Raw genomic sequence first — 13,932 nt, 5'->3', positions numbered from 1 at the left:
GCATTTCTTGGTTGCGGTCTTTCAAAATCGTTACTGCTTTTTTATATTTCGAAGTATTTCTATCAACCGGAGATATGTGCATTAAGACATGAGCCCTGAGACCTGAGATCCATGGGTATATGTGTAACTCACGTCATAATGCACATAATACCGTTTGGCAGAAAGACGTCCATTTCAGAGAGGCCCTGGTAAAAATTGGCAGTAGAATCTCTGTTCCAAAATACCATAGACCTACAGCCGACTGAAGATTTCCAATAGCTTCTATAGCCGGCAACAAAATTTCTTATAGCCTTTTATAGCCGATGGCGATTAAGCAACAGCCTAGCGATAGAGTGTATGCTAAACGTTACAAATTACGGATGCTAGGACTTTGTGAGTTTTTGGACCACCGCTCTCTTTTTGGGCCGCAGTATCTTGATTTAATTTGCGAGGAAAGCTCCGTACTTTTGAAGGATGCCTGCCATTCCTAATATGTTGGAGCGCCTTCAATTTCGTATGATACTGTGCAATACCTCTGGTGTGAAATAGTTGCTTCAAGCGCCGCGGTACGCTGCGGCGCGGCGCGGCGGGCGGGCAGCCAGCGCTGAACGCGCATTTGCGCCTACAAACCTAACAGGGATACTTCACGCATTGCGCAATGCGTGAAGTATCCCTGTAAGGTTTGTAGGCGCCAGTGCGCCGCTGCTCCGCTTTGTGTTAGGCTCTAATATATAATCTCGCGGAGTCAGCGTTTTTCAACTCATGACTTTGAAACGTTTGCACACTCTGTATGGATTATTCTGATTTTAATTGATGAAAAAGAATATGTAGTATAAAAGAAAATATAATAAGTGTAAAGTGTAAAGCCCGGCGATAGGAACTATAGCCCGGATGTATAATTTTTTTATCTCTTCGTGTAGCCCGGCCGTATGATTTTTTTTTCCACTTTCTACAGCCAGCTATATAATTTTCTATCGCCCTCTTCAGTCGGCTATAAGAACTCCTATGGTATTTTGAAACGCAGCTCCTGAGCTCCTATCGCCAATTTTTACCAGGGGGAAACCAGATGATTTTTTTTTAAATATTTCGTTTTTCGGTATGTTGGAGTTTTTTTGCCAACGTACGTTAAAAGAGCTGTTTATTTAAGTAAGTTTTATTAAGTTTTAGTAAGTACTAAGTAAGTTTTATTTTAAAATCATGAAGAAAATTCAGTAGAACTTTTAACGAATTCTATACAATTTGCTTTAATGATAATGGATGAAACGTTAACGGACATTCTGAGACACCGCAACCGAGAAATGCCCTCTCAGCACCCAGCGTTTCAACTAGAGGGGTCGACGACCCCGGGTTGTACAAGTACAAGTATAGGTCAGTTGCAGTTGCAGTCACAGAGTCGTGTTTTGGCAATTTCAAAGCGTAGACCGGTAAAAAAGTAATACGAATTTTTCAAACACCAGGGGTTGTTCAAGTATCACGTAACGCACTTTTTCAGATTTTTTAACCCTCTCTCCTCCCCTTGTAACGCAACCGTAACGTATCCCTAAACCCTCTCCCTTTTTGAATTACGTAACGCTTGCCTGACTTCCCCTCAATTTTCAAAAAATAAAGAAAATGCTGAAAAACAGCTTGAAAAAAGTTCAGGGGGAGGAGGGACTTTAGATATTTCGCTGAAATACGGAGTATAGAAGAGAGGGTGAATAAGAGCGACAAGCATTGCGTAGGCTGGGCTATGCGCCGAAAAGATACATTTGGGAAGGGCAGGATTTTTATTGTTTGCACGTTCTTTTCCAAAGTTTTTTTCCCCCGGCTCGAATTTGTTTAAAGGCGATGGGCTTGACCCTCTTCCCCTCTTCTTGTAACACATCGTAACGCTCGCTCTACCCCCCCCCCCCCCCAAGTTCGTTACGTAATATTTGAACGGTCCCCAAGTTTTCATGTCAAATATCGACGAAAATATAGAACCCGTATTTCATCCCGTATTTCACACATAGTGATCGGAAGACCCAATGATGGGATACTTATAGATCCCGAAATGACCATTGTCATTTAAAAAGAGAAAAATAAGCGGGAAATCAGGAAGAGAATGTGAAAACAAAACAATTTTGTGACAGAAGTATCGTCCATCAAGGAATACCAGTACGGTGCATGACGTCATTCACCGCCATGGTGCATGATGCATACCACGATTTCTTCCATCTTGGTTTCATCCGTGTCTTATGTCGAGCAACCAGTGCAAACATGTGTATTACTAATGGAGAATTTGCACACAAAAATTTTATTGCTTCATCTGAGAGTGCTTAATGAGCTGAGCTCGCAGTATTTTTCATACTTTTTTGCTGACATGGGAAATTGGAGAAAAATAGATTTAAAAGTGAAAAAATGTGCCACCTGATGACGTTATCTGGTGGCATTTTCCATTTAAACACGTGTATTTTAGCAGATTAGGTTATTTCGTCATAATTATTTCCTCCAATAATTGTTCAATTTAGAAACCAAGGATATCCTCGTGCAGGCTCAGTTTCCATAGCGGTACCATTTTAAATATGAAATTCACAAAATTTCAGACACCTGCAATTTATCTATTGATGGATCCAAACAGACAGAAACCACAGGATGTAGGCTGCGATAGGAATGCGTGAATGCCCTCTTTTCCACTGGAAACTCATATGTTTGCGTGGATATTCAATATTCAACGAGAAAGCGTTAATCTGGCAACCTTGGTAGTTTGTGGTAGATAACTACACCGCGAAAGACTGTTGGCTACCTCCTCACTTGCGGGCATGTCTCTCTTCGATTGATAACCCTGGCTGCACTAATGGCATAAAGAGCTTTCATAGACATTTAAAAAGTGAAATAGGGGCCTGTGGCTGCTACGCAGTCGCCGACCCTTGAAAAAAACTACACGTAAAAAATTGTAGAACGACCATGTTCAAGTTTTTTTAAAAGATGATGGATTCAAAACCTGACGGGTACACCAGAAAGAAAGCGTATATTTATCTCTGATCTCAGAGTTATGCACCCACTTATAAAGTTTATTTTTAGTAAATGTGTTTAGAAAGCTGAGCACAGTTTTTCTGAAAAGTTTCCGCGAATTCACTTAAATGATCTCAAATAAAAGTATCAAAAGTTTCGACGCGAAAATCTCGTTCGTTCTTTTTTCTTTTAATGTAACGAAAAATAAATAAATACCATCCGAGTTTCTGAATCGTTACAATGAGGATACATTTTTCCTTAGCAGAAAGTCAGAGAGTGACAGGCAGTCCTACAGCATTCCTACCATCTTGTAGGCACCAATATGCGTTTCACGTCTCCTGACGGATTGCACTGCGTTTGGCGCAATGCGAGAAGTATTCATGCGGTCTTGTAGGTGCTAATATGGGCTTACGTCGACCGCGCTGTTTGGCGCAATGCGTGAAGTATTCCTATGGTCTTGCAGGCGCTAATTTACGCTTAACATCGGCCGCACTGTTTTTGGCGCGAATATTCGAACTCGTGTTAGGATAATGATGGCGGCATCGAATAATAGAGCTTATAAGGCCCATTCTGCGTTTCGACGTCGTGTGAGCATTCCGACGTTGCCTCGTTTCTTCCAATTAAATATTTTTACCGAGGAAAGTTAGGAAAGTTCTTTAAACCCATGATCATTATTTAATATTTTCACTTCATTTATCATCAGATGGTAAGACATCGATGACTTGTCGACAAACTAACCTAAACTAGTGTTAATGTAAAAATGCATTTATTTTTCAGCTGTTTCCTGATTTGCCAAACTTCTACCTCAAATTAACTTCATTTTAAATTCGCGCATTCCTGTAGCAGATGTTGAGGTTTCTATTCGCGCAACCCCGGTGCCTTTTTTGCGCGACCCTTTATGCCTCTTTCGCGCAATACTCATGTATTTTTTTTAGATCTTTCGCGCAATCCTGGATTGTCGGGAATGCACTACTGCCGGGGATGACGTAATACACCGTGTTTTTTAATGAAGGAATATATCAGAGAAACTAGGCATTTGCAGATCTTTTTATTTTTTGCTCATCCTTAAAATTAACCTTCAAAATACTATTCTGAGAACAGCACAACTGATTATAAAAACGGAGAAAGCCTGAATAAAAGCTGGGAAAATTTTTTTTCATCGGAAAATAGTATTATTATTATTTTCAATCTGACGCTTGACGACCATATCCTTGACACACTCAGAACTCCCTCCCCCCTTTCTCTCCCCCCTCTTTAGTAACTCACGTTTATCAATAATCATTTATTTATTCATTTTTTTACTCATTTTTTTTTTAAACGCATATTCCAGGATATGCTCCTGAGCCCTCCCCCCCCTCATGATATGTAATTTTTCCCCCGGCAACCATCATAGGGGCGGCAGGATTCATAGCAAAAAGTCATACCGGAAATTCATTTATTTTCAATAGACTCTTTTAAAAAATGTTTATAATGCAGACATCCCAAGTAGCATTTTTCAACGGAAAAATCGCGATATCTTGAAATTGAGTTGCGATTTTTTTACGATATTTTGGCGATAAAATCGATAGGATCATCACATAAGCGATTATCCTCGATCTTGTCGCTATTTTATCTCAATACAATTGCATTCGATATAATCGAAATTTTATTTCAATTTTTCGCGATTTTTTATCGATAATATTGCAGTACCGCCATCGATAAAATCGCGATTTTATTGAAAATTTATGAGATGGATTCGCGATTTTTCAACCGATAACATTGCAATAAATTGACGTCAATGACGTCATCGCGGTACATTCCTCGATCAAATCGCAACTTTGCGCGATCACTGCTACTTGGGATGCTTCATTTTGTGCGTTCTCCACTCTGCACTAGCAAGAACTTTGACCCATTTTAACTAAATTTGATGTTTCTTGTACATTTCATTTTCAGTCGAGAGACTTCAAAAAACTGAAGACAAATCTGCTCAACTTAGCTGCTCAAAATGATAGAAAGTGCAACGAAGGGGATAAGGAAGCCAGGAAGAGAGCCGGGAATCAATGCGCACTTGCGGTCAAGGAATTTCAGAAAATCAGTCGAAATTGGCGCGGTCCGTGTGAACACGTGTTCCTAGGCTGGTGTCAAAATTGGGGCACGGCCGGATGGAAATGCTCCTTCTTCTTCAAAACTAGTCTATCATACAACCTTCCAATGCCCGGATACTCGTACAAAATGCATGACTGTATCAATGCTTTAGCTCCAGAGGAAATAGAAAATATAGAGAATGCACTAAGTGACGGATTTATCGTGGATCCATATCCATAAGTCTTGAATGAAGGTTGTTAGTTTTCTAGGTCCTCTCCCATTTAGTCAAGTTGCATGGTTTCTATAGGAAAAGCCACGGTGAAAGTAGAATTTGGCATATTTATACCGGTGGGAACTACGTGCTAATGAAAGTGATCAAAAGGAACCACCCAGCATGTAAATTTTAAGTACTAGCAAGTAATAGAAAAATCACACTGGAAATATGTTTTTAAATATCTCTAAAAATAGTAGGTATTGTAAAGATTTTTTTATTAAACGGTAAACAAATTAATATATCTTAATGAATGATGAGATAAATTACAGCGACGTTGGTAAGTTTTCAAGACGGCTTAAATTCATTATTTGATCAATTTAAAAGTTAAGTTAGTAAAAGATATTCTAAGTTTGTGAGTCATTTTTTAATTATTTTGAAAAAAAATGTGCAAAAAGTCTTGTAAAAGCCTGTTTGATATGTGTGTGAAAATAATTAATAAATATTTCATTCCAATATGATTGTTGTTCAATATATGGGTCGTTTAAAAGCTGTTTTTTAAATTCCTGTATTTTCTATCCTGAAAAGCGAAAAAAATTCAACATCTAAAACTTTTTTCCAAAATTAAAAATGCTCAAGTTGCTCTCTTAAATATTTTTGATTTAATCTTACAAATTGTTTCTTTACAAACGAAAGTGAAAAGTTTTAAAACAAATTATGTTTTCCGATGTTCTATTGTAGGTACAGTTTTTAATCTAAGTATTTACCCACAGCTCCTTTCAGCATTTATAACATTCAATTATTTATTAAATCTTGTCGTTTTATAGAATTGTAATTCTAAATGAACATTTATCTAATTCACCATTTTAATCATTACATATTCCCGCACCTAAAATAGGGACGATATGCATCAACATCACTCGAAAATAAGATAAAAATCAACACGCATAGGTATGCTCGAAAAAGCGAGACCAAAGTATTTTTTCCCGTCTGTATGGTTAATTTCACTTGCTCACACCTCGTTCTTAAGTTTTTTTCTAAAACAGCAAAAAAATTTCAACCTCCTTTTTTTCTTATAAAAGTCAGAGGATAAAATGTTACCTCTGGTCTACGAAACCCTGTTTGTTCGATAAAAAAAATGGAAACTGCGCTCTCCTCCATTAAACCTGTTGTTTACCTATCCCAGGATTCTAAAGGGCATGTGGACGATGAACTGCAGACACGCACGTAATATCACGGTTTGCGACGTTACAGACTTTGCCACCTTACGATCGAAATGTCACGAGCGCCATGCGACGTTTCAAAATTTTTGCCGCCATTTTATTTAATTACAGAGGAATTGTTCGTTGTATCTGTTTGAAAATCTTACTGAATTTTAACAGCAGCATAAAAAAAAATTCAATGAAACTTTCGGACAGCTCTGTTGAACAATTTTTCTGTAAAAAATTAAAATGGCGGTGGAAATTTTGAAATGTCGCGAGGTTCAATTCTGATAAATGTGGCACAAGTGTGTCTCTCTGGGGAATTCAGTAAAATGATGAATGTCGCACCAGGAGAGCCAGAAAGAGTGTCTTTTTTATGCACGCTCATTACGGAAAGCCACCGAGTACGGATAGTTGTATCCGAGCAGACTAAGAGTCACGGAAAAAAGATAGGATGGTCGTCACAACCATGTCACAACCAGCCGATGGTTGTGACGACTATCCTATTTCATCAACTGTCTCTCCCATCTTTCCTTCCTGCGATCTACTCAATTGCAAGTTAGATCGCATTTAGCAAAAAGGAACCAACGCGATTGCAGTGTTGTCGAAATGTTGCTTCTTCAAAATTATCTAATAAAATCTCCCAGAATAGCACATAGTCTTTGCTTAGGTACCTCCAAAAAAATTGTTAATTCTAAAGGAAAATTGTGTAAATGTTGATATTGTATATATATTAAGTATTTTTAAAAGAAGAGGAGAATTTGCACGATTTTGAAAACACTATAATCGCGTTGGTGCCTTTTCGCTAAATGCGATCCAGTTTAGAATTAGTCCATTGGATGTGTCTCGTTGTATCGTTTCAAGTTGAAGCTGTTTATGCAGTATCGGAGATGGACGGAGTAGCCGACCTTATTGTGCGGTGATAATTTGTTTCCCTTGAAGCAAAGACACTGATCCCCTTGGCAGCGTCCCTGGTTGTACTCGACTCCGACGGCGGAGCAGAGGAAGGAGTGAGACTTCGGGTAAAGGAAGTTGATGGCTTGCTGGAAGCGGCAATAGATAGCGCACATACTATTGTTCGAGTCCCAGATGAAGTTGCCGCGGACTTTAGATCTTTCGCCGATGTCGTTGGTAGGGCCCAGGAGACAAGGGTCGATCATCTTTCCTGCCAGCACTGGGATCATCTTCCGCAACCGGGACTCCATCGACGGGTTCCACAGCCACATCCTGTGCATCTGCAGACGAAACAAGCAGGAAGATCTGATAGAGGTGTCGTCAGCTAAGTTGACGGTTGTTTGCTTTCGGTTTGAAAGCGTTTTTGCGTCACTACTATCCACATGAAAACACCCGACTCTCGTAGAAGCAAGAACATAAGGCACAAGCTTAGATCAGGTTTTTTAACACTTTCAAACCTTGTAACACTTTAATTTTTCCTTTAAAATAAAAAGCTGCCCAATCCCAATCTCAGAAACACCTAATGGCAACTAGCAGGTTTTATTGTTAGAATTCGAATCTCCATTTACGAGTGAAAAGTGCCTCATTTTCACCAAATTAAATTGTCTTCTTTGAAAAATGCATCTCTAACAGTTTTCAACAGATTCATGTATACAGGGTGAGCGAAAAGTCCCCGACCCCCCCTCTAACTTTTGAACGAATTGAGCTAAGGAAATGAAACTTTGGGAATGTTCCTATCTCAAAGGGGACCATCTTTTGAGGGGGTCAAAATTTTGGTCCCCCCCTCAGGGGGGGACAGGGGCCCCCCAACTTTTTTTTTTCAAATAGCAACCCCTATCTTGTGATACCTCATTCGAAAGAGCATAAAAAACTAAGAATTTTGGCGCAAACCGCAGATCAATATCTCAATTTTTGACCGAGTTATGATAGGTCAAAGGTCAAATTTGACCTATTTTCAAAAAATCATAACTCCGGTTCAAATTATCGTAAAGAAAAAAATAAAACGGGAAAATTTACCAAATTGTGTTCGCTTTTACGTAAAAATTGCAGAAATCACTTCGATTTAATTTTAAGGGGGGGCTCGGACCCCCAAATACGTCAATTCAAAGGTCATTCAATTTTCCTGCGAAATAAGCCAATTTCCTCTGGATTTGCCTCCACATTATCTCAGTAAGGTCAAAATCAGTTCAACATTACGTTGGCAAGTCCCCAAATTTCGGGAAAAGTTAAAAAAACGAAATTTAAGGTGATTAAATTTGACCGCTTAAATTTCGTTTTTTTAACTTTTCCCGAAATTTGGGGACTTGCCAACGTAATGTTGAACTGATTTTGACCTTACTGAGATAATGTGGAGGCAAATCCAGAGGAAATTGGCTTATTTCGCAGGAAAATTGAATGACCTTTGAATTGACGTATTTGGGGGTCCGAGCCCCCCCTTAAAATTAAATCGAAGTGATTTCTGCAATTTTTACGTAAAAGCGAACACAATTTGGTAAATTTTCCCGTTTTATTTTTTTCTTTACGATAATTTGAACCGGAGTTATGATTTTTTGAAAATAGGTCAAATTTGACCTTTGACCTATCATAACTCGGTCAAAAATTGAGATATTGATCTGCGGTTTGCGCCAAAATTCTTAGTTTTTTATGTTCTTTCGAATGAGGTATCACAAGATAGGGGTTGCTATTTGAAAAAAAAAAGTTGGGGGGCCCCTGTCCCCCCCTGAGGGGGGGACCAAAATTTTGACCCCCTCAAAAGATGGTCCCCTTTGAGATAGGAACATTCCCAAAGTTTCATTTCCTTAGCTCAATTCGTTCAAAAGTTAGAGGGGGGGTCGGGGACTTTTCGCTCACCCTGTATATACCTGGTCCCAGCATCCTCTCCAGTATTTGTTGTAAAAATATCTGACTCGTTTGAAACCTCTCCAGTCCAGCCATGCCGGTCCCCGCCAGTCAATTGGAGCGTCGTACTACTCAAATACATAAAAGAAAAAAAACTGAGTATGAGCTCACATACTCAAAAAATGAATGCAAAAGCGTCTCTCGGTATTTTCTTTAATATCAAGCTCGCAGAAAAATTAGTTGTCTAGAATAGTAAATTCAGTCTACCGACAATTTTTAGATGGACGATTCTTGAATGTGCTCGATTCGTTTTTACTGCCAAAAACTAAGATATAAAGCGTTCAGACTGTTTAAGAGCTTCCACCGTACTGCAAGAAAACCGTGTGTATGAGAGTTGTCAAGAGAAAATCCATCGTCCAAACACCCGCAAGCTAAAAATATCTTTATGATTGACATTTCGAATTTTTTATGAGACGATTAGATCTCATCATAAGTTGGTATAAAATGCGCAAATGCGAATATCGATCGCGATGCTCAAAAATATCTGATGTTATTTTATGTTTTTAAAAGAGACTTAACCAATTCTCTATCCAGCGAAGAAAAATCGTCAAAGTTCTAAAAAAATTATGTTGAGGAGACTTCTGTTCAGAAAATTAGGTATTCGACAGGTCTGCAGCGTCACAAACCGAGTTACGCGTTTTTGCAGTTTCCCCACCATAACACCAAATGATAACATAGTCACTAACTTAAATAACTTAGTTATCCGAAAGAACTCATTTGCCTAAGGGAAAGAACGTTCACTTAACGCGAAAAGTACCCTTGCTCTAAAAATTTCAAATGATCATTGGCGTGCTTGAACGTATGGTCAAAAATCATCCTTATCACAATATTTTTTTCTATTGATTGCATGCTTTGCAAGTATTTTTCCAAGGATCAAGGCACAGTTACGTAAGTTGCATTTTTCAAGGGAAAAATTGCGCTCTTATCATGGCCGGATTTACCTTCTTGCCGCCCATGGGCCGCCTGTATTTTGCTGCTCTCTTCCCATTCATTTTGAAACATCAATAAAAACCATCAAGTGAACGTGCCGGAGGGGAAGGGGTGCATAAGACGTGTTCACTCGTGTTGGACACATTTCTTGCGTAAGCCCTGTCAACACTACTAGCAAAATCTCACGGAGTTCGCGCGAAAGTTCAGTTCCGTAAACCTATCTCTGTGGGGACAAGGCCTTTTATTTGTAAGAAATGAACTACAGAATTAAGAAAGAACAAACATAAATGTGGTTTGATAATTTTAACTTCCGCCGCTGTGCCGCGCTAACCACACTGTGTTTGGCGCAATGCGTGAAGTATTCATGTAGTCTCGTGGGCACTGTGCGATTCACGCCGCGCCGCGCCGCGCCAACCGCTGTTGACCGTACTGTGTTTGACGCAATGCGTGAAGTATTCATGCAGTCTCGTAGGCGCTATTATGTGTTACATGCCGATCGCCGCGTTGAGGGCTTCTCCTTTTCATCTCAAGTCCTCGTCATCATTTCTCTTTGCGCCGCGCTGCTCCAGGCCCAATTACTCGTACGTGTTTGGTTTCTCTCTTGACTCAACTAATTAAAAGTGCGCACTCTTTTGTATCACCGAAATGCGACAAAATTAGAAATTAATGAACTCTCAGAAAATGAGAGATTTTGTCACCTTTTCTTGTTTGTAATTTTTTCTGAATCCGATTTTTTTGTACCTGCTTTTAAAAAAATTGGACAATTTGCCGACCCCTAATTTTGCCGCCATGGGCCGCGGCCCATGGCCACCGCCTTAATTCGGCCCTGGCTATTATGAAACTAAGTTGAGATTTTTCCACTATCTTTTGACGATTAAATCTCTAGGTTTATGAACATCGGAACGATTAACCTCAATCTTGTTACAATTTTACCCCCATAAAATTGAGTTTTATAAAATAGAAATTTTATCTCAACTTATCACGATTTTTTGCTCAATAATATTTCAATAAATTTATTGTTGTCTGCATTCGGGCTATTGTGTGTCTCTCTCTCTCTCTCTCTCCCCCCCTCTCCCCCCCCTCTCTCTCCCTCTCTCTATTATTTCAATAAATCGCCGTCGATAGTCGCGATATGAGTTTGTGTTTTATGTTTCATGTATATGCGAAACTCACCGATCTATTAGTTTGTGCCGCTTTGAACTGAGCTCTGTGGGACATATACTGATCATAGTCTTTGATAATCCTGGTGAGGTAGGCGACGTAAGCCTTTAGATAGGCGGTTTTCAGGTCGTCATGAGTGTGCCAGGCCAGGCCAGGGGCGGCCAAGTAGGCGCGAAGGTTCTGCTGAGTGGCTTGTGTCGTCACGGCGGTGATCCAGGCATCGCTCCGGTTCTTGACGAGTTCCTCCATTGCGGCGCTGGGCTTCGATGGGGTTCGTGGACAGTCGTCGGTATGCACGACGCCTAGCCACAGCTCTTGAGGTACACGCTCCGGGGCTGTGTCTGGAAACGTCAGATTCTCGCCGAAGCTGCTTCGATGTGTTTGGAAGAAGCTAACGTTTTTGTAGAACTTCCACCTTCGCCACAGAAGGCGAGGAAACCGCAGACGTAATCGCTCGCAATGGATGCCACTAACCTGAAAACAGAAGTTCACTCATTTTGAAAAGTATCAATATTTTGCAGGAAAATAGTCAAATCAGGCATTTCATCAAATTCTCATAGTTTTATGATAGGTTCAAGTGTTGATAGTTAACGAAGTTGTGTCTGTTTTTGACGAGGAGTTTGCGAGCCGTACGATTCACTAATTTTTATGCATAAAAAGTTTTAAAAATGTAATGCAACTGAACCCCTACCTCTTTTTTTTCCGTGGAAAAAGCAGTGTATCGACGCGGTAAGTCCGCAATTACATACCTCGTTTGCGGTGTCTGAAAATCTCCGTCTCCATGTTATTTTTTGAAAAAGGGAACGAAGTGACATCATTTCTTGAAGTTTATGCAGAATTTTCTTCGCACAGAGAAGAAAAATCACGGCAGTTTTAACGAAGTGCCGTTGAGTGGTTTTCCGTAAGCGTAAAGTATGACAAAAAGTCTGTGACGTCGCAAACTGAGGTATGTGATTGCCAACTTACACCGTCGATATATATTTACAGTTCCAGTAATTTTTCAGGGGGGGGGGGGGGGGGATGAAACAACCCTGATGCCTAGCGTGCTGGATGCTGTCGAGTACGTTTCTCATCCATTCAGTTTTTATTCCAATTTGTTCCCCTATTAAGATGTAAAACATATGCTATAAGGTCTTAAAGTTAGATATGCGTGAGCCGAGCTCGTATGAATAAATACACACACTGTGTGCTGTCTAGGGCGATATTTTCTCTAAGAAGAGATTTCATTATTTCATATTTGATCAGCTTGATAGAGGACATGTACAACAACAAAAGCGTAAAATTATCAAGACCATATATTTATTGTAAGAAGCCTGTATCATTAGGTAACGTACTACTTACTTACGGAAAAATTGGAGGAGTCTCCATCTCCAACGTCGTATTGACAGCAAGAATATAGACGCCATTCGGGCTTCCCGTAGTTGTCGAAATCGACGATCTCACTGATTATGTTCGTCGGCCGATCAGTTTTGAATTGTATGTAAAATTTTTTGCTGGCCTCTTTGGGTGAGATTCCAGCAATGACATAAGTTGTTAATATGAAAAATCGTATTGTCGCCATGAGCCAAAATTTGTTTGAGCAAGGCTGTGGCTGCTCTTTTTGGTCAAATGAAAACCAATTTTTTCTAATCTATCCAATACAATCAAACAGGTCACTCAAGTCATGCATTAGAGAGAAAAATGAATATGATAAACGCAAAATTTGTTGAGAATTAACCCGTTACCTAGCCCATTTCAATCAAAAAATTACCGGTGGTGTATAATATTGTAGGTCAGAAGACCTCCAAAAGAGCAACAAATTCAATATATTATTTCCTCAAGGCCCGAACAATTTTTTCAGACATTTTATCACGGATTTCTTGACCTATTGTAAGTCCTTCTCGGGAAGTGTTAGTCTTTTTAAGAAACAACCTATCCTTTTGATTTTTATCCAAAGCGACTTAAGGTTGCACATAACTACAATGGTGGCTCAAATGCAAAAAAGTCCACTTTTTTTCTCCAATATTTCAGACGGTAGAAAGAAATTATTGAAAAGAGTTAATTTGGTGCATGCGATTTATGACATCAAAAGGTCAGCAAGGAAAACTTTACCACACTTATGACGGTGATTCTGGCAATGATGTCTATTATATATTTACTTGACGTTGGATACAAAATGAATCGCGACATGCTCATACAACCGTTTAAAAATAAATAATAATCATGAAATGGAAAAAAAGTGAAGTAAGTACAGTAGCTGCAAAAAAACTATCTTCACACGGTTATTTCTTTAATTAACTGTTCAAAAAGTTGAAACATCACCATAAACACGTACCTCGATATTTTTGGACGCATGCATGATTAATTTTGGTAGCCAATCTACTTTTGAACATTCACTACTTAGAATTTAGAATAATAATAATTTACTTTGCTGCTTTTGAATCTTGACAAAGATTATTTTTTTGGGTCATAAATCTGCGAAAAATAAAATCTTAAGTGAAGTAACACGATTAATGGTTTTGTTTTATTTGTAAAAGAAGGCACAAAATAACGTATATAGTTAACCTCTAAAACAGAGCG

At 39.2% G+C, this 13,932-nt stretch overlaps 1 protein-coding gene across 4 annotated transcripts; it reads right to left on the bottom strand.

The window, feature by feature from the left end:
- Positions 1-5,483: 5,483 nt before the first annotated feature.
- On the bottom strand, positions 5,484-13,924 carry LOC109033775 (uncharacterized). Of its 4 annotated transcripts, none has more exons than XM_072296742.1 (5): positions 13,780-13,924; positions 12,719-13,003; positions 11,386-11,847; positions 9,246-9,350; positions 5,484-7,664 (listed from the first exon to the last, which is right to left on the bottom strand). In XM_072296742.1, exons 2-5 carry the CDS (start codon positions 12,932-12,934, stop codon positions 7,257-7,259), a joined length of 1,191 nt encoding a protein of 396 aa, XP_072152843.1. In that variant the 5' UTR covers positions 12,935-13,003; positions 13,780-13,924; the 3' UTR covers positions 5,484-7,256. The 4 variants fall into 4 exon arrangements, with proteins under 4 accessions (XP_072152843.1, XP_072152842.1, XP_072152844.1 ...); XM_072296741.1 differs by having other exon boundaries at positions 13,688-13,885; XM_072296743.1 differs by lacking the exon at positions 9,246-9,350 and having other exon boundaries at positions 13,688-13,898.
- Between the last annotated feature and the right edge of the window lie 8 nt (positions 13,925-13,932).

The sequence above is a fragment of the Bemisia tabaci genome, chromosome 2 (assembly GCF_918797505.1).
Source record: "Bemisia tabaci chromosome 2, PGI_BMITA_v3".
Classification (NCBI taxonomy): Eukaryota; Metazoa; Arthropoda; class Insecta; order Hemiptera; family Aleyrodidae; genus Bemisia; species Bemisia tabaci.
The sequence above is the reverse complement of the archived record's forward strand: the minus strand, read 5'-3'. Positions and strand labels throughout refer to the sequence as shown.

Excerpts from the sequence above, each read along its gene's own strand:
- LOC109033775 (XM_072296741.1), bottom strand. The coding sequence starts at position 13,711 with ATGCATGCGTCCAAAAATATCGAG. Across the intron at positions 13,004-13,687 it reads ATGCGTCCAAAAATATCGAG|ATTAGAAAAAATTGGTTTTC; the intron begins GTACGTGTTTAT and ends TGTATTGGATAG. Across the intron at positions 9,351-11,385 it reads CGGCACAAACTAATAGATCG|TACGACGCTCCAATTGACTG; the intron begins GTGAGTTTCGCA and ends GTATTTGAGTAG.